The sequence below is a fragment of the Glycine soja genome, chromosome 4 (assembly GCF_004193775.1).
Source record: "Glycine soja cultivar W05 chromosome 4, ASM419377v2, whole genome shotgun sequence".
Taxonomy (NCBI): Eukaryota; Viridiplantae; Streptophyta; class Magnoliopsida; order Fabales; family Fabaceae; genus Glycine; species Glycine soja.
This window is the reverse complement of record NC_041005.1, coordinates 48,132,528-48,153,277: the sequence shown is the minus strand read 5'-3', so window position 1 is coordinate 48,153,277 and position 20,750 is coordinate 48,132,528. Positions and strand designations below refer to the sequence as shown.

At 29.9% G+C, this 20,750-nt stretch overlaps 2 protein-coding genes across 2 annotated transcripts; both read right to left on the bottom strand.

Annotated features, from left to right (window-relative positions):
- Positions 1 to 1,178: 1,178 nt before the first annotated feature.
- Positions 1,179 to 10,217, bottom strand: LOC114410098 (O-fucosyltransferase 38-like). The gene is made up of 13 exons (XM_028373874.1): positions 9,987 to 10,217; positions 9,834 to 9,894; positions 7,993 to 8,240; positions 7,326 to 7,419; positions 7,050 to 7,117; positions 6,472 to 6,560; positions 6,214 to 6,391; positions 4,281 to 4,409; positions 3,419 to 3,555; positions 3,105 to 3,318; positions 2,820 to 3,004; positions 1,825 to 1,920; positions 1,179 to 1,620 (listed from the first exon to the last, which is right to left on the bottom strand). Exons 3-13 carry the CDS (start codon positions 8,191 to 8,193, stop codon positions 1,482 to 1,484), a joined length of 1,530 nt encoding a protein of 509 aa, XP_028229675.1. The 5' UTR covers positions 8,194 to 8,240; positions 9,834 to 9,894; positions 9,987 to 10,217; the 3' UTR covers positions 1,179 to 1,481.
- Positions 10,218 to 12,523: 2,306 nt separating this feature from the next.
- Positions 12,524 to 15,803, bottom strand: LOC114410898 (probable indole-3-pyruvate monooxygenase YUCCA10). Its single transcript, XM_028374802.1, has 4 exons — positions 15,192 to 15,803; positions 13,181 to 13,414; positions 12,901 to 13,026; positions 12,524 to 12,697 (listed from the first exon to the last, which is right to left on the bottom strand). The coding sequence occupies exons 1-4, from the start codon at positions 15,801 to 15,803 to the stop codon at positions 12,524 to 12,526; spliced, it is 1,146 nt and encodes a 381-aa protein (XP_028230603.1).
- Positions 15,804 to 20,750: the final 4,947 nt, after the last annotated feature.

Below are 20,750 nucleotides of genomic sequence, written 5' to 3'. Positions count from 1 at the left end.
GGCTGAGAGAAAGAAAAATAAGAAAAAGGAAAAATAAATAAAGTTAAAAAGAAAATTTTCCAACTTTTTAATCAAATTTTCTTTTTTATTGTTTACTTCAATTTTTTCTCTACTTCCATTATTTTATGCTTCCTTATATAAATAAGCATAAATGACATAATATATTTTCTTAGTATAAAACTATAGTTTTTTTTTTGTTATGGGTCAAATATCTTGAGGGGTCTCCCAGCCTATTAAATATAGACTAATTTTACTCGTAATATATGACTTGTTAAGTAACTAAGCAAATTTAAAATATAAAATAAATATTTTAAATTTAACTATAAATATTCATTTCTTAATGTAATCAAATGAGACAAAAATAAAATAAAATAGCCAGAGACTAATAATAGTTAAATAAATGACACATCCAACTATACATCTATTAATACGTTTTTTGTTACTTTTGTATATTAAACATACATTGTCTACCAAATGATACACTTCATAAAAATTTATCTTATCACTCAAAGATTTGTTCTGTCTCCTTATCCATGTAGCTTAGGGTGTATCAAAGGCACCCTAAAGTATCTATGTATTAAGTTTTGTAGGTGAAAGTGAGGTGAGTTGAAGAATTCCAGTCGTTGTGACACCAATTGCTTACCCTAAAATTAGTGGTTTTTTCTACCCTAGAAAAATCTAAATGGAAAACACGTAACAAACTTGAATTTTCTTCTATTTTGTCTGTTTATTTATTTATTTATATTTTTATTAATTGAATTTTAAATAATATATTAACCATTTAACTCCCATTGAATTATGAAAGCATTACATCTTTCTACTATAGAATAAATCAATGTTTACCGAGAAGTAAAACTGAATTGATTAAACAATATACATGAAATATTATAAATTTCTTGATATTTAAGTTCAATTCCTACAAATAAAAAAAATCAGTGTTTTATTATAATTAAATTCTTCAAAAAAAAAGGCCAAATCTGTTTTTATTTTATTTAAGGTGTTTGGAAACAAAGTTAAAAAGAAAATGGAAAAGGATAATATTTTTATTTTTAATAAACTATTCTCTAATTTGGTTTTCTTAGTCTCTAATTTGGTATTGTTTCAAATAAAAAAAATTACTCTCCCTTTCGCCTTTATCTTCTATCCTTGGGCTTACCTAGATACTAGAGTTCATAATGTAAGCGGAAAAAATAATATATATTCTATCAACGAATTAAAATATAATGTACAAATCATGCACAATCTAACAATAAAGTAATTCGTTTTCTGAGTTCTATGAAGTAAGAAATGCTAAATAAATATTGTTAGCTAAGCAGCCAACATCATGTATATTGTGATCAAGGGTATAGCTATTGGGCACAGGCAAACCAAGTACACCAGAAATGGCCAATTAGAATTACACAGTTTATCAAAACCAAAAATTTACAGATTAACCGGTCCTTCAAGAAAATTCTAGATTGGAACTGCAGGTTGGTTTGTCGTCATGTTATATCTAGTTTGCTTTTAGAACCACATATACACTCAGGATATGGATTTTCATAAAAGGGCTCTTCAGTCCTAAATCGTGCTCGGCCTTTAATTCCCGGTAGAGAACCGTGCCTTTTCCTTGGAGCTCCTTGCCTATGTATAATCATGAAAAACATGTAACTTCTTTGATTTTGATAACTGGGGAAATAAAGTCAACTATGGTGCAAAGGGAAAGAACAAGTAATTGTATATTAAATGGAAAGAAGAATAATTACATATTAAAAGGAAAAAAGGGAGAGGAATCTAATGAATGGTCTACTTGCATAAACATGAGTTAACGTTATGCAAGAAAGTAACCTGTTCTTGTGCATCCGCTGCACCATATTTGATAGTTCCCTTCCTTCTTCTAGCTCTCCAGTTTCCAGCATATAAAAAATTCCAACAAGTCCTTTCCTGAAGATCAAATGAATAAGAAAATTTAAAAAAGAGAGAGAGATAAAAATGAGGAATCAAAAGCATAAAAAGGTATTTTCTCTTGGTCATCCGGTTTGCAAATTATCAGAAATTCAAGTATTTCTGTACAGAAGCAAGTGATATCCAGAATGAGACATTAGATCATTCAAAATTTCAAGGCATAACAAACATTCTGCATAAGCATGGTGCACCAGCCTGATACATATGAAAATGACACTGGAAGAAACAGAGAACAATGACCAAGCCTTTTCTCATTAAGTGGGATTAGCTACATGAATCAAATGATACCATAATGTTTTATTGTGAATCATGCCTATAGACATCATTAACATCTAAATCCTTAATGATTTTCCTTATAATTTTTCTGTCCCTCCTCCTTAGCAATAAGGATACCCTCTATCTGATCTACTGTATTTAGTTGAGCTTCTACGGTTATTCTTTACAAATGTCCAAAGGAGATTATATAATTTTTTTAACAATAAATACTACCCAACTTTCTCTCCAATGCATTCATTCCTAATCTCATTTTGTCTAGTATGTTCACTCATCCAATGCAATGTTCTCATCTGTACTTCATCTCTACATGTAGAACAAATAATATTTAGATCAGGCATTGAATCAGCATAAATGGAAAGGGAAGGGAAACCCTATCAACTTTATGACAAAGTAGATAACAAAAACTTGAGAAAAAGCTAAATACAATCCTCGGGCATTCTTTTTTGGGATGAGTGATAAATACAACACATTGAAAGAAAATTTACACATCATTTTATTGAAGAAATAGAACAAAGAAAAACAAAACTAGATAACTAGAGTTGGTTGAAATGTATCAACAGTCCACAGAAAAAATTATAATTACAATTTATTGAAATCGGTACCTGTCTGGGTTGATTGTCTTGCGGTGACCTAAGAATCTGCGGTGCCCCTCAACTGCTCTTGCCATATTTCCTGAATATGATGGAACAAATACATCACTCTCTACACAGATTATGTAATCAAGTGCAGCAGTTTGGGAAGCGTGATTGGCAAAATCTTTCAGCTCTTCAGGAGTTGCAAGGGATTCCTGTTGCCATTTACCAATCAATTAATCACTGTCATTGCACCTCACTCACAGATTATGTGCTATGGGACTACTTATTGGACAAAGAAAACGATTTACAAACCTTAAAGATTAGATTAGGGTAGCGGGATGAGAGCTCCGAAAGATGAGTATTACCACCATAGATCTCTCCTGCTGCAATGTATATTGGTGTAGATGGGGGATACCCAAGAGCATGAAGAAAAATGCCCACCTCCTTTGGAGTCAGTGGACAAAATCCTCCAACTCTCTGTTCTGTTGAATTTATCTTTTTTACTTTCCAATAATTTGTATTCTCCCTAGAAGAATTGAAACATTTTTTTAAAAGAATATTAGTCGACTGATTAAGTACTTCTATATATAGATGTATCAAACACATAATTAACTATTCTCTCTCACCTCAAAATTCTAAGCTCTTCAGATTCTGCATCTGTCAGACCATATGCACAACCAGTAAAAGAAAGCATATCTTTCTCATATCTCAGATGGAGAGCAATATATCTTCCTCCGTGTGATCTCAGCCGATCCACCAACCTCTGTTTTGTAACCGTCATGTATGCTCAGAACCTAATTTATCAGGGAGCTCCATATCTTAAATGCATCAAAAGTGAAAAGGACAGCTCAAACCTGGGATCACATGCATCACTTTCTAGCATGATGTACAAAATATTGGACTTGAAACTCTCAAGGTTTTGAACCTAACAACTTTTCAACATTCAAGTCTATACTCTATTATTTCTAATACTATATCACTAAAAGTATCTACTGATGACTGATGAGACAACTATGTGTCACCCAGCCCCATATACCAAAATTTCCCACAAAATCTTAAACTAACAATATTTAATTTGTCATGCCTCTGTCCCATCAAGCAAATCCTCTAAAATCAAAACTTTCCTATGCGTCACTGTTTGCCACAATTGAAAATAACTTCTTTTTTCAAATACAAAAGCAATAATAGACTGAATCCATCTCTCTTTCATCTTTTAAAGTCCCAACCTTTTGCCTTTAAAGTTCAGTTATTTAGGCACAAATTGAAAGGAAAATTCCCATTTCATTTCAATTTTTTATCCTTTCACATACTTTTTTTCATTCTCTCTAAATTGCTTCATTAAATGAAGAAAAAAAATCACATGGAAATTGAATCAGTTATTGCCTCTTTAATCTCCAGTCCATCATCATTTTATCAGTAACTAAATCGCAATATGATGTACACATAATATTTTTACAAGATATTTAGAACAACAAAAAAGAGCCAAACCTTTCCTAAATTCTCTATAGGAGGAGAAAATCGAAGTGCATGATACATCGCACGGCATCTCAACCTCTGTATGTCCAGAGGAAGATCATTGTTTGCCAGTCGAGAATCTGATTTTGCAACATGTATCACCTAGAAGATCAAATCATTATTTGTTCAATATATTTTGATTGAAAAAATGTCCGAAGCCAAAAAGTGAATTTTAATGATCACAGAAACACAATGACAAATATGAAAATACTTGCAGAGCATGAACATAAATTAGAATTTAGAAATGCCTTTCACTGAGAAGAGGTATTAAGTTTGTACTTTGTACACACCCCACAAGTAAGCAATCAACAAATTGTCAGCATGTGGTCCTCAATGCCAAAAACAGACATCTTTCAAAAACTAGTAAAGGATGATCATTCTATATCCTTCAAAATTCAAATATGACTGAACCCCCATAAAATATGTAGTGCAGAATTCTCTGACTAAAGTTTTTTGAATACTAAAATCTCACCAAGATTTTCTATTAACTGCTTGGGTATAAGTATAGCTATTAATTCTTGTGATAACACTGCAAGCATAAAGGTGTCTCAGTGGCAGTGCTCAGTCATACTGCAACTTTCATAAGGTAGTCCGGAACTATTCAGAATCAAATACATGAAAATGAAAATTGAAGCACTAGCATTATTAAGAAAATTATTTAGAGGTACTTAGTTGGTCATTATCTTCAAGGCACACCAGAATCAGTTATGGATATGGTTTGATACAATTAAGATTGTCTTGATTTTTTATCCTGGTGCTAATCTTTATGATGGTGTTCTATTTTCAATTTATTTGATGTTCTTGTTAAACTATATGGTGGTAATGGATCATTGTTTGAGTACAAAGCAAATGCATTTGAAGATAATAGCCAATACAGTGCCATGTTAAATTCTCCAAATGAAACAGTTAACCGCAGTAGTTTGAAGTTTGAGCATGTTGGATTTCTGTGCAGCCTAGAATAGTTCTTTATAATATGAACAGAACAGAAGTTCCATCACAGTTTATCTTAGAGAGATGGACAAAAGGTGCCAGGTTCAGAACCCTCAGAGAGATTTAGCAATGTGAAATGTGAGATCTCCTTAAGATGATAGTAGCAAATGGTTACAAAGATTTGGCCCATAAACAGATGAAATTATTTGCAAAAACCTCTAAATCTCAGGAGAATTAACAATATTCCCTGAAGCAACTTGATGAAGTGTCAAGAGGGAGAGAAAATCTTGACATTGAAAGTTGGGGAAGTGTTACTTTTCACCTCGAGTTGTATTGATGCAAATGCTTCAAAAGTGAGCCAACAAATATCTTTTGGAATGGACATGCCATTAAGGATAAGGATGACTGTAACAGAATAAAGGGAGAAAAAGATGAAAGCATACTAGCAAGGGGCCATCATACACCAGTTAATTGTAATGGAATTAATTCTAGGCTCTAACAAGTCCAAATGAGTGTGTTTGGCAATGGCAATGGAAATTGTCATTGCAGTTGAAGGTGAGGGACAATGTTCTTCGCAGATGCCATCTAACAAATTTTCATTTTCTTTTCATTGTAATTTCAGCTACATCCCTATACAAAAGGGGGATTTATTCACATTACCAAAGCACATAATTCACTCATTTCTCTATAATCATAAACCTGCATCTTGCATGGTGATCATTGGAATTCGGAAGTAACTTCTCCATTTTCTATTTCTCTGGTTAACAGCATTACAAACTTTCAGATTAACAATCCCTGATGATTATACCTACTACCCATTTTCCTGTTACATCTAATTCTTACAGGTTTCTGATTTGAGATTCAAATTTAAGCAAGTAAAACTATGTTAGCCAATTAGAGAGTTTTACAACAAAGCCTTCTCCAGAAAATGAGAACCACAAGAAGTTGAAGATCATATAGGAAAAGCTTGAGTAACCTGATAGTCACTCCATAATCTTGTCATCTCTTCATAGTAACCGACTCCAGACCAGGAAGTAAAGTGTTTCCTGGCCCGGGGGACACCTTCCAAGTTTTTGGGAAGCTCACTAACAATCCTGATATCTCCTTTCAGGGATTCGATGAAATGAAACTCATCAAATACATCTGAAAATACACTGTGCACACACCCAATAAGAAGATAAAGTTGGAAAAAGGATACAATACGTATTTAAAAATAGAGTATATCCAGTAATACCTAGAGTCTTTCCAGAATGAGCGTTTATCCAATTGAGGTATGACTAAAGTTGCATTCATTATATGTGCCACAGCCACCATGTCTGATATCTATAAGAAAAAAGGAATAATTACTTACAATGCAAATAAATTATGAAAAAATTCAAGTAATACAACAATTGGCTTCACACAAAGTGACTACCAATCTTCAAGAAGGTGCGATAAATGCAAACTGAAATCTTTGTACACAAGACAAAACAAAAACTTGAACAGCATTTCACCATATCCAATGCATCATATGTAACAAATACAATGAACTGATGAAGTATTGCAGGAATGGGAAAACAAAGTCAAAATCAAAATGTTCACAACTGCCAAAAGGAAAAGAATAATGAAAAAAACATTAAATTCCCTGCCTTTGATGTCAAAAGAAGTAACTCATAAACCTAGACAGATGCAAGTAACTCTCATGTACTGAAGTTTGAAACTGTAATTGGATATTAAATATTTGACTATACATGCAGTTACCAGCATAAGATCCCGGATTTAGCTATTATATAGGAGTCACAAGACAGTGCAAGAGAGGGAGAAGTGACTTACACCAGTGCGCATTTGATTTAGTCCACCATTACTTCTCACAGTTAGGTAGCGATCAAATCCTTGGGCAGCTGACGAAGTAAAAGTGCAAAACATGTTTGAGAGAAAGGAGAAGAGACAAAAAATGCACAAGACAATGACCATGACACTGCTGTGGTTGACGGACAACCAATTATAGAAGTGGCTTAAAAAAGAGCTTAAATAAAAGGAGTGGAACCAAGTACAAGAAGAAAACTCAACAAACAGGCTATTACAAGAATAGGTGTAAGCATCTGAAACCTTTATATTTAGTAGTCGGCTTGACACATTGGTGTAAGCCATGATTGAACAGAGTATCCCAAAGTTGCTTATAGTGCACAGGTAACTCTGGCACCTGTAGCAATATGCAACAATATGGAGCAGTTATTGAGTGTGAACAAGGGAGAAAAAAAGAAAAGCAAAGCCTGAACTGACAGAGTGCTAGTTAATAATATACTAGAACCAACAAAACTCGCTGATACCATTCCAATAATAAAAACTGATACTCTTAAATATGTAAGCAAACAACCACTTGGCATACATTTTCATAACTGCATGCAATGCTTTTTGAGAGAAAAAAATATTGGAAGACTTACATAAAAAAAAGAAAATGACTAGCACACATACAACATATCAATTATCAAAATTGTTAAATTCCACAACTTCAAAAATTCCCTTCTCTGCACAGAAAAATTCTTGTTTTTTTCCTCATTTCTTGGATGCAGAAATCCACTAAGACAATTTAACAAAGCCAATTCAATTTACACAAATCAGTATCTGATTTTGGATCTCTAACAGTAAAGTGAATCAGATCAGAAGATCAACAAGGATTCAGGAAACCCACGAATTCCTTCCAGATCCCTAAATCTGATTCAATTTGATTCAATTGAAAATGATGGAAAGAATAAACAAGGGAATAGCAGAGTACCTGGTGAGATTTAGATTGTTGAGAAAGCAGAGGGTGTGGTGGATCTTCATCAACACTGATGTGTCTCACGTAGAACAAGACGAAGACGGAGAAAGAAAATATGAACATGGTGTAGAAAGTGATAATGCTAGGAGATAGCTTTCTAGCATGAAATCTACCAGTCAAGAGGCTGCTGGACCTGTACGAGACTTTGCTTACCATCTCTTCCCTCACCTTTATCTTCTTTACCCAAAGGGATAAACCTACATCTGTATGAATCAAGTCTGACAGGGTTATTACTGTTCAGGAAAAAGAACAAATAAAAACTATATCATGCTTAAAAGTGTACTAGGATCACTAATCCTCAATGATGATGTTTCCCAGTAATATGCATGAGTAAATGATTATTTTGCCCCCAATTAATATTGCTTGGTGTACATTATTCTTGAACTTATCAGTGGTCAGCCAATCAGCTACATTGATTCAGCCATTAGCTCATCAATTTAAGTTGGTGATCCAGCCAATATGACATGTTAAACTTTGGTGTGACTTTTTATGGTTGTCATGGAGTTATCTAGGGGTGGGCACAAGGTTAAGGAAAAACATTTCCAAACAATTCAAAACATCCAATTCTGTTTGGTTTGGTTTTGGAAATTTTGCTTGTTCGGTATGAAACTAACCAATGGGATCAAAATCAGGTTCATAAGTTCATTTGGATTTGTTCTTTGGCTTGGCTTTTCTTTCTTTTTTTTCATAGGTTTAATTACCCATTTAGTCTCTATAGTTTCTAAACTTATCCCTTTTAATCACTATAGTTAATAAGAGAATTTTTTAGTGAAGTTTACATTTTAATTCCCAAAAGGTCTCTGCCGTTAAATTTTTTTTAACTCCGTTAGTTAGAGAATTTTAACGGCAGGGACCTTTTGGAAATTAAAATGTAAAGGATCCACTTATTAAATATAGGGACTAAAAGGGATAAATTTAAAAACTATAGGGACTATATGGGTAATTAAACCTTTTGCATATTTCATAGAAAAGTAACTTAAAAGGTATATATAGGAAAAATTACAAAAAAAAAATTGTAGACAAGCACTCAAATCTTGAAGGACATCAAAGCAAGAAAATTAATCCACCAAAACAAAAAATATTCAAAAGCTACATGACACTTGGTTAATTATTAGTAATATTATTTCCACTATGAAGCCTACAAGTTGAGAACCCAAAAGCAAGAGAAAAAAAGCAAAAGAAGCAAGAACTTATTACTTAGAAGCAATTTAATCTTGCAAATAGTCATTCAATTACTTACAATACTCATCAGTCCTCATATTACAAGGAATAAAACAACACCTGAACAGCATAGGAGTAAAGGTGATTATCACTTTCCACAACCAAATCAGCAATCATCCTTTCAAACACACAGTCCTAAAATCATTAATACTAAGTAAGCTAAACCAGTAACCAACAAGTCACATGTAGCAAAGACACTCAAAGCATGCATGGAACTTGCTCTGTTGTCCACATCTGAACTCAAACACATTAACAGCATTTGAACATGTCAAGATAAAGAGTGAATTGCAGGGCTCATTTCATGATTCGAATTTTATTTTATTTTATTTAACAAACTCGTACAGTAATAAACCACGAATCAAACAAATCGTGAACACTCAAACCATCAACTTCATGAAGTAAAGAGCAACTACTAACGAACAAAATACAAATACATCCCGCAACATCAAATGACTCAAATCCATTACTTCAAAATACAAATACCCAAAGGAACTACAACACAGCATATTTTAATTATTAGCAACAAGCATATTCTCATCTTGGTAACAAGCACAAATAGAGACGCATATACTCACCGATTGTCAATTGTCGTCAGTGGCGGAGATATTCCTCCGCTAATTTCGTTTGGTCTTTCTCCTGAAACACAGAAAAACACTGATCACTAACCAGCACACAGAACACAATCAACAACGAACCTTGACAGCGACTAAAGAAGACGAAGAAATCACCTGAGCAGCAAAGTAGAGATGATATATTATATATACAAAGGTAATAAGGATTTGGCGGTCAGATTCGGAAATCACGAGAAGTGAATTACGAGTGAAATGAAATTGAAGAACCTGAGATTGATTCAGATCTGATAGTGAGGAAAATGGGGAAAGAAAGAAGAACAAAAAAAAGTAATAGGTGTTCAGTGTTATGTTTAACAGGAGATATAAGATTTGTCTTAGTTAAGGTTTGGATTTCTCGCTAATAATAATTAACATTCGTCGATAAACATAATTATTACGTTTAACTCCAACCGACGCGAACTTTGTGTAGCTGTTCGGTTCAGGCTTGAGAATCTTCAGATGGTGTCACATAAAAAAAATCTTAAAACTTTTGGGTTTTAAATTAGTTCTTTAAAAAAAATTATTTGTTGAAGTAAAAAACAATATATTTGGAATTACACACACATATAATTTTGTACTAAATAATTTTATTTAATAAATATAAGTATATTTTAATTGTATATACATTCATGATTCATATCAATAGTCATATATTTAATAAATATATATATTAAAAATATATTTTATAAAATTTAAATATATTAATATAATATGTAGAATTCAATAAATATATATAATAACAAGAGATGATAAATATATATTTAATAATTCATATTTTAATTTATAATCTTAAATATTATTTTAAATAAATTACTCTAAATTATTATAAAATTTACTACGTATTTAAAAATATTTAATTTCAATTATATTTGTTGATAAAACATAGTTTAAATATTAATATTTTTTAAATTTGTTTATATATTTTTATAAGTTAACAGTTGATTTAATCTAATCATTTTTTTTTACTTATTGTAAATTTTTAGCTTATGCATATAATAAAGTAAGTTAAATTTCTTTTACTAAAATAGATAACTGAACAATTTTTTAGAAGTAATAATTAAATGAACAATTAAAACCATATATATTATGTAATTCATAAGATATTTTATATATCGTATATATTGAGTCACATTATTATACATAAATCTTGACAATAGTGCAGTGAAATAATTTAATTTATAAATGTTGCATATAACATTGAAAAAAAGAACTAGTATATATATCCAATGAATTCTTAGTGTGAATTTCAATAAAATCTTTTTATTTTAAATTTCTTATAGCAAGACCCAGCTTTTTTTATAGCACATTTCTTTACATATAACAAAGTATATTTTTTTCATATTCAAATTAATATGTGCGCTAGGATACATGTATACGAAGTATGAACATTCCTTATAGCAGGACTTGCAGTACAAAATTATCAATATGATTGAGCATCATTATTTGCTCTGGAACTGCACTTCATCTTCAACTATTTTGTGGTATGCAACGGTCAACCATGTTGTCCTTCTATTTTTAAGAATTATTCTAATTTTAATTAGCTGTATATTTATATCTAGTGGTTCATTTTCATTTTTATCCTTAATTAATTTTTCAGATGGAAAAGTGATGAACTGATGATGGAATGCAGAGGAGCAACGGGGTGCTCTCATAGACATTTGATTATCTTCCCATTCAAAAGGGCTTAATTTCCCTTTTATTCTTGGTTTTTGGCTATTGATCAGATGCAGCCCCTTATGTCGTGTTATATTAGATATTTAAAAAAATTTATGTGTTTAACATCAACTGATTTGAATTTTTAAATTAATACTTGAATAAATGTTTTTAAATTTAAGTTTGGTTGAAACTTAAGTTTTGTAAATTGAATTTGTAAAAATATCTCAAGTTTTATTTTTTTTAAAATGAAGATCAAGACACAATTTTATGCTCAAACATATTTTGGCAATAATCAAGCATGAACTCAAACAATTCTTGGTAAGTCATACACGGTTGAAATTTACAAAATTTGCTCATTTTGAAGCCTTTATTGCCCATTTTAACTCGAAGCAAGCCTCCACTTACTAGTTGCTTCTCCATTTCTACATTGGAAAATGGAAAACTCTCGTTCAACAGGATTTGAATGGTTTTCTAAACACACTAAAACTTATTAAGTTTTAAAAAACAGAATTCTTATAAGAATAAATTGTTTTCTATTATAAAACAAACACACATAAACTGTTAATTAACCACCTAGTTTGATAAGAGTAAATTGCTTTTCTAGCCATGAAGTGAATGGAAGTGAGTAATTGAAGGATATTTGGAAGTTCAATAGAATCAAGATCTTCTCAGCATCCAAAAACTTATCGTACAAAGAGAGGAAATCACAGTAATACACTTATTCAACTCCACTCTATGGGATATATTTCATGCAGTTGCATTAGTGTTTTTTCATACATATTTTTTTCTAATGAGAATTAGAATATTATCTCGATAATCTATTTAATACAATCTTTAATGTAAATTTTTGTCACTTAAGTTATCGAGATAAACTCCAATTTAGATTAAAGATAAGCTTGAAATATAATCCACTAAAGAACTGCATCTAAATTTTGTTCAATAAACTATAATTCCATATATTGAAATTGAAGGATACATGCTCGTATAAAATATAATTCTTAATGTAACTTGAGAGTTTGGTTGATGTCATCAGCAATAGCCTCAACATCCATTTTGACTCCAAATAAGCCTCTGTTTGATAGTCCTGCACAATATAATCCACGATCACCCTTCCAATGGTTTGGAAAATCATTGTTCGGCATCCCCTCATCATTTAGAACATATTTGTAATCCTGCAATAGAAATCAATCATTTTAGTGAATTCAAATTGTACTTATCTTCTTGTTTGAAGAAATATACATATATTCTTTGTTTTGGCAGCATATATAAGGCGTAGAAGATTAAAGCTCATTTGATGTGAAAAAAGAAAATAAAATGCACAAAAACGTATTAATAAATACAATTTAAATAAAAGTCCTACAAGTTCTATTCATACCTTAAGCCACTTATTAGCTACACTTCTGTAGCCAGTAGCAAACACGATTACATCAAACTCCTTTTCAGCATCGTTTTCAAATATGACCTTCTTGTTTTCAATTCTCACTATATGAGAAGGAATTACCTGTTGGGAGCACAAATTAATATGAAGAAAATTCCAGAAATACCCAAATGTATAATATTTGTAAAATTAAGACTATGAAAAAAAATATTAAAAAAATTGATATAATTTTATTTTGTTAAAATAAAAGGCATATGGATAACATGGTTGTAAGTACCTTAATTGCTCCCTCCTTAATCTTTTCAATGGTTCCAACATCGATAACTGGAGCCCTTCCAGTTATAAACTTAAGATGAAAGGGTCCTTTTTTGGGCTGATAAATTCCGTACTTAGATAGATCACCATATTCCATGTTTGCCAAAGAGGTAATGATATTGTCCACAACATGAACGGGTAAATGCTTCAGCATTCGCATGCCTTCATTGATCAATTCTTTGGTGAAGACATGAACCTACAAATCAGAAACATTTTTATTTTCATAAACAATTAGTGTATAAATTGTTGTAAATAAAAGTTGTTGCATACAACTTATGTATCTGTATCCTCACCAGATTAAAAAAAAAAAAGTGACCATTTGGTATCCAAATATAACTAGCGGGATGAAATTGTACTAAACTCAATCTATATTTTGTGGGCTAGTGATTAATTAGATTATCAACCCGATGAAAAATATGTTCAATCTAAAAAGTAATGACGTATCTCTCACACTTTTGCAAAACACTCCTTGAGTTAAGGATATTGGATACATTATCATCATTAGTGGGATAGAACTCATTGAAAGTAAATTATATTGTTTTCTCTTCTCTTATGTTAAAATACATCATCTCTCATCAAATAAATCAGTATTATAGTGTCTTTAATTCTCTCTTATGTAAAATACAAAATAAATTACACATTTCCTCCAAAAGATGCGATTACATTGCTTCCTCCTCTTATATTAAAATATATAATTTATCCTATTTAATTTAATATCATTAAAAATATTCTTTAAAAGACTCAAGTTAGATATATACTAAAATATATAATTATTGATTCTTAATAAAAAAACTGTAATTATATATGTTTTTATAGAAGTATTTTTATAATTACAATAAAATAAGAATAATTTTTTATATATAAAAAATAACACTTTTAATTCAATCACAAAAATCATTTTTCTTCTTTTGAAATTTAAATAAACCAATCCTTTTACTAAAAGAAAAAGGGAAAAACTATATATGGCACAAAACAATATCCAAAAAAATTAAAACATGGTCTACAAACTACAAACTTATATATAAATAATGGGGTGGTCTAGTTAACCCAAGTAGAAATGGATTAAATAATCTCATCCTAAGTGATCCAATAAAATTAAAACCATTGTATTATGAGTTAGACCCTTTTTTAAGTTTTTTCTTACATAAATCTTTGACTAATTATATATTATTCCTATTATTTTTTACTAACTACATATTTATCTAGCATGAAAATCCTTCACCACTTGACAATAAGTGCAAAAATAATAATGCATACCGTGCATAATTTCTCACACCCAATCTATACTGCATAATACACACGGACCCAATTGAAAACATGTCTGCATGTCTCCTCCAATAGCTACACACATCCCATCATAATGAAACAAATTATCCCATGTATTGCATGATCAAAATCTCAATCATGATTTTCTTTCCAAAAAAATCTCAATCATGCATGATTTTTGAATCCCCCTAATCTGCAACCCCGAAATCCCACAATTTAACCAATGCATAATCTTTGGTCATTGTACCAGCATGGAAACAGGAAAGGCAAGTCTTCTTTTAGATTTATCCACTGTCAAGTAGCACATCACCATCCTTTAATCATGGAAAAACATTCCCAGAAGAACAAAAACAAAATATAATTCGAATTGCACTCTTGCATTCCAAAAAAAAAAATTTAGTCAATATTGCAAAATCAGATATCAACATTTTCTTAAAAGAGATGGTGTAGAAAAAATTGCAAAAAAAAAAAATCAAATCTGAAAAGTGGGTAAAATTTAAAATTAATAAAAATAATGGAAGAAATATATAATTACTCATAATTTTGTGTATGAAAAAATTTAAACAAGTGGGTTCAACTATTAATATAGTTATTCTAATTTTATTGAGGCACATAAGATGAGATTGTTTAACCGATTTTTAGTTTGGTTAATGACACAAAATGATAGATAATATCCCAACACAGATAGTGGATGAAAAAATTATTACCGGATTTCGGATGAGAATAGAAGTGTTTGCACCCCAGTCATTGAGATCATAAGCAATCTCCATCCCAGAGTTACCACACCCAACTACCAAAACTTCTTTGGTTTCATATTTTGAACCCGATTTGTAGTATTTGGAGTGCACTATCTCTCCTTCAAAGCTTTCTAGTCCAGGCACGTCAGGAATATACCCTTCACTATTTTCACCCGTGGCAATCACAAGAAACTTAGCCACATAAGTTTCACTTGTGCCCTCAAGAGTCTTCTTCGCTTCGACCCTCCACTTGTTTTCAACTTCATCATACGCAGCAAACTCAACCATACGACAATAGAGAGGGTTTATGTTGAAACATGCAATGTACGAGTCGATGTATTGAACAAATTCATCTTTGGATAGGTAAGTTGGGGCTGAGGGTGGGTGAGGCATGAGAGGCAAAACACAAAACTCGCTAGCAAGATGGAGCTTTAATCTATCATAAGCGTTTTTCCTCCAAAGAGAGGCACTGCAATCCTCTTTCTCCAGTATTATGTGAGAGATAAAGTTTTGTGATAGGCATGCAGAAATTGCAAGTCCAGAAGGACCTGCACCTACGATTATCACTGATACTTCCTCCATATTGTTGATTAGTGACAAGGAGTAGTACACTCAACAATGAATTACTATAGTTTTGTATTTTCATAGCAACAAAAACATGCAACGTTTATATACACACGTGAATATTGATGAAAAAAGTTGACAAGATTTTTTGAAAAAAATTATTTCAATTTCTAAGGAAAAATGTTTATTTCCCTTTTCAATATGAACTCACATAATATGGAGGTTGTTATATTTTTTTTAATCATTCTGAACTGTTTGAATTTTTTCATAATTTTTTTAGGTAAGCTTCCATTTTTTTCTCTGTTTTCTTTAAATAATTTTTTCTTAAATTTCGTGAGAGATTGTCCAAATTAATGAAAGGTTATATCCTTTCGTGAAATTACTTGCATATTCGTACAAAGATGCAAACATGAATAGATTACTAATTAGGAGATATGACATCGTCAAGGATATATGAGATATGACATTTCAACATGATTCAATTTTTTTAATAAAAGTAAGTTTGTATAAACTTATTTGTTGAAATAAATATTTATTTTAATAAAATAAGTAGTTTTTTATTTTTTAATGTGTTTGTCTAAATTGTTTATACTTAAAAAAAGATTCTACTTATCTTAAGAAGTAGATCATATCTGTTTCTTAAAAAAAAAAACTCTTGTATAAAAAGTGCATACTTTATAGTTATTTTTTAAAAGTTTAAATAAAAGCATCCCAGAGAACTATAAATAAAAATCAATCTATATTCAAAAAAATGCTATAAAACAAAACAACATTAACATAAAAATTTGTTCTATCTTTGTAGGAATCAAATTAATACCTACAATTTTATGAGAATGAAATTAAAATTTTTCAAATTTTAGAGGGATCCCAAAGATATCTTACCTATTGTATTTACTTTTTAAAATAAGTTTTTTTTTCCTTTTAAATGTTAGGCTATTTCATTCCTTGTATGCTACATTACTTAGTTTATTTTGATTCATCTTTTTAATCATTCTCAATTGTTTGAATTTTTTATAAATTTCTTAGATAAGCTTCCATTTTTCTCCACTTTCTTTGAACAATTTTTTCTTAAATTTTGTGAGAGATTATCAAAATTAATGAAAGGTTATATGCTTCCATGAAATTACTTGCCCACTCATACAAAGATGCAAGTATGAATAAATGTGGTTATTAATTAAGAGGCATGACACGTGATTTTTCGTCAAGGGTCAGGAGTTATGACTCTTCACTGAGAGTAATGAGATGTGAGGGTCATGAAACGTCTCTTTAAAAGATTAAATTTCTTCACTACGGCTAAGTTTATATAAACTTATTTTTTGAAATAAATATTTTTTTGATAAAATTAGTAGTTTTTATTTTTAATGTGTTTTCTTGATTGCTTATGCTTAAAAATGATTTTCTTTTTTACTTATTTTAAGAAGTAAATTATATATGTTTCTTAAAAAAAATGCTTAAAGTGCATATTTTAAAGTTATTTTTCTAAAGTTTAAACAAAATCACCCTAAAGATATGAGATGAACTATAAATAAAATCAATCTACATTCGGAAAAATACTACAAAACAAAACAACATTAACATAAAAATCACCAAATTCTTTGTACTTAAATCGCTTTCTTTCTTCCCTTATATGTAGAGAGGATTAAAAAAACTATTATTCTATATATTGCCATTGATAATATGCTTGATGTGGGTGTGCAAACCATGTCAAGAAGTTTCATAGTTGATACAACTCCATCTTCAAATAAAGGCGATTGATTAGCGACTTTGATGCATAAATATTCTCGAGCTTCTTCCACAAAGTCTTTTATGTTGTTTCAACACACTGTATTTTATCTCGGGAGCAAGGACTAACCAAATTGTGCTCACAACCCTTCTTTGGATCTTAGTCCACTCGATTTCCTTTATAGAAGTCAAGCTTTCATTTTCTAATGTCTGATCAAGACCTCGATGCACCAAAAGGTCTTCAATAGTACTCTGTCAAATCATAAAATTTATTTTTCCATCAAACAACAATATCTTGAACCTTTGTGTGCTTCTGGCCATAGCTCTACTATCATCGTTGGATAATCAACATTCTCATAAATAAAATTACTTCCACCCACAAAGGATTGTGAGAACACAACAAAGATTACACCATAAAAAAATTAATAACAAATATAAGAATTTAACGTGATTCGACATCTTTTGCCTACGTCCATGAAATTGTCTAAAAAAGTATTTTATTATCACAAAAATGATTACAAGATTGTAACACACCCTAAATAGTGTATCACTCTACAAACCCGAGTACTTCACTCAATAATTACAACACTCTCACATAAAAACATTTTTATCTCAACAAAATGACTTTATTTTATAATCTTTGTTCTCACATACTCTCTTCATACTTTCTTAATTATCTCCTAAATTATATTAAACTGTTTCTCTTGAGTAAAGCTTTTGAAAATATATTTTTAAGTTAATATAATTGATTGTTCCGTGCCTTTAATCAATTATTTTGATATTATCTTTACTTTTTAATTTTTTTAACAATATAATATTAATTATTTCATTCTGTTAAACAATTAGAAATGAAACAAAATCTTTCGTTTTTTTATTTCCGTACTGCACTAGGGAAAAAAAGAGAGGCCATAATCAATTATTTAGAGGACATAATCAGATGTCGTTTTTTACTCTTAATTTTTTTTTGTAACCTCTGATAATGGATTATGCATGTCTGAATCTCACTTTTTTTATGTTTAAAATTATTTGTAATGGGCCCTAAAGTATATGACTTGTTTCTTAAATTAAATTAGATCTAAAGAAACATGGCTAATTAGGTTTTCCCAAACATACATAAGAGGGATAAAAACCAATTTATCATATTTTCATTGGGTCAACCCATTGTTTCATTCATCTTAGATCATTATCTTTTACCGTTTGTGCCAACATATAATTTTTAAATTCATTTTTTCCTCTCCTTTCTTCCAATCAAGAATGCCTCATCGTCATGTGTTGCGACTTTACAAAAAGATTTAGAATTATAAATCAACAATAATTGAACACATTGTCGATAAGGGAAAAAATAAGTAATAATAATTCTCGTTGGTCACGTTGCAAAATATAACTACAAGTTTATCGGAAAAAACATAAAATACTATCTTCACATCAAAAGTAAGTAGACACAAATGATTAATATATTGAATTAAGGTTAAATTATTTAGATAATATTCAAGTTTAATTTTTAACAAAAATAAATTTTTTTATCCGATTTTACTTATTTTTCTATAAACTTTAGATTAATCATCATGATTTTTCTTGATAAATTTGAAGGTTAAGAAAAAAAAAATATAATGCTACAATCACACCAGATAAACAGTTTTTTTTTTATGAAAACACCAACAAAATCGTTTGTATAAGTTTTTTTTTTTAATGTTGCTGAAAATATAAGCAATGATTTTTAAAAGTATTTATTGGTAGTTCTTGCTTTTTTTTAAGATTACCGTTTTTTTTCAATTACATCCACATCCAGACAATAATTGGTTGGTTTAAGTAATGGTCTAAATATTTCGGTCACGGTTTTGTAAGCGTTTTTTTTTTTTACAGAAGTTTTATAAGGGTTATTAAAAAGTAAAACTGATAGGAGAATGCATTTTCTTTTTTATAGATTACACTATGTTTCACAATCATGTCATGTTGGAGCTAAATAAAATGATTAAGGATGACAAAATTTTCATTATGAGTATTTAATATAACAGTTGCATACTTAGAACTAGTCACGGATCGAAAAATTAGTTATTAAGAACAAAAAAATAATACATAATATTTTCATAGAAAAGTATTATAATTTTTTTATAAAATATATACATGATCTTTATAAAAACTTCAATTCATTTAATTTTTTTATCTCGTATAACTTTCTACATTTATTTTAATAAAATATTTTTGAAGGCAATATCTATTTTTTATGGAGATAAAAATTTATTTAATATATGTTAAGTAATAAGTATGTATAAACAAATGTTTGTTTGTTATTATTGTGTTGTCGTTATTGTTATTGTTTAATTATAATATATTAACAATTCAAAGGTATTTTTATTATCATTTAATCATAAATTATTGAGATTAGTATTATTCAAGCCAAATATTCTAAAATGTCCCCACATTAATTTTAAATTAAAAGAATGAAAGATAAAAAAAACATGTCTTAAAGAAGAAACATCAAGTTATTCCAATAAAATTACTATTTATCCTCGTCATATTTTTTAAATCTAACGATTATAATAATTAACTATTAGATTTTAAAAAATAAATTATAAAAATAAAGAATAACTATTTTAAAGTCAGTTTTAAAGTAATTTGATTTCTCTTTTATATTAAAAGAAATTTAGCTAACCTTCTCAATACACTTAAGCAATTGAAGCCCAAATTTTGAATTAATTATTATTTTTTAATTTCTATTCAATGATTGCATCATCACTAACATAAAAAACCAAGTTATAAAAAAATGTGTCTTGTCACTACAAATGGTAAGCACTTGATATGATTACTTAAATTGGTAGGTACATTTTTTTTGTGTAAGAGAGATAGCAATAGCCCACAGTTCAACAAACATAATAGAGCAAATGCCCCCACAAGTCGCAAGACTACCATTAGCAAAGGGAACCATGACAATTCAACTTGTATTCATTTATCAAAGGAGGCTCCCATCTCATAACCAAGATGATAGTTCTAATGATGTTACAAACATTAGCAGGTAATTCAGAATACTACTTTTCAAAATTCCATCCCCCACAGAGAAAAAAATCCAACACCTTGTCCAAAAAATGTTATTCACTCAAGAAAATGGATCATCATATAGTCAGAATTATGTAAAAATATCATTTTTCACGCACTAAGTACATGAGTTTGATTCATTCTCTTGAGTCAATAAGATCTTCAACCCATTGATACGATACAAATTTGTTAGTTCTATTTGTCATTCAT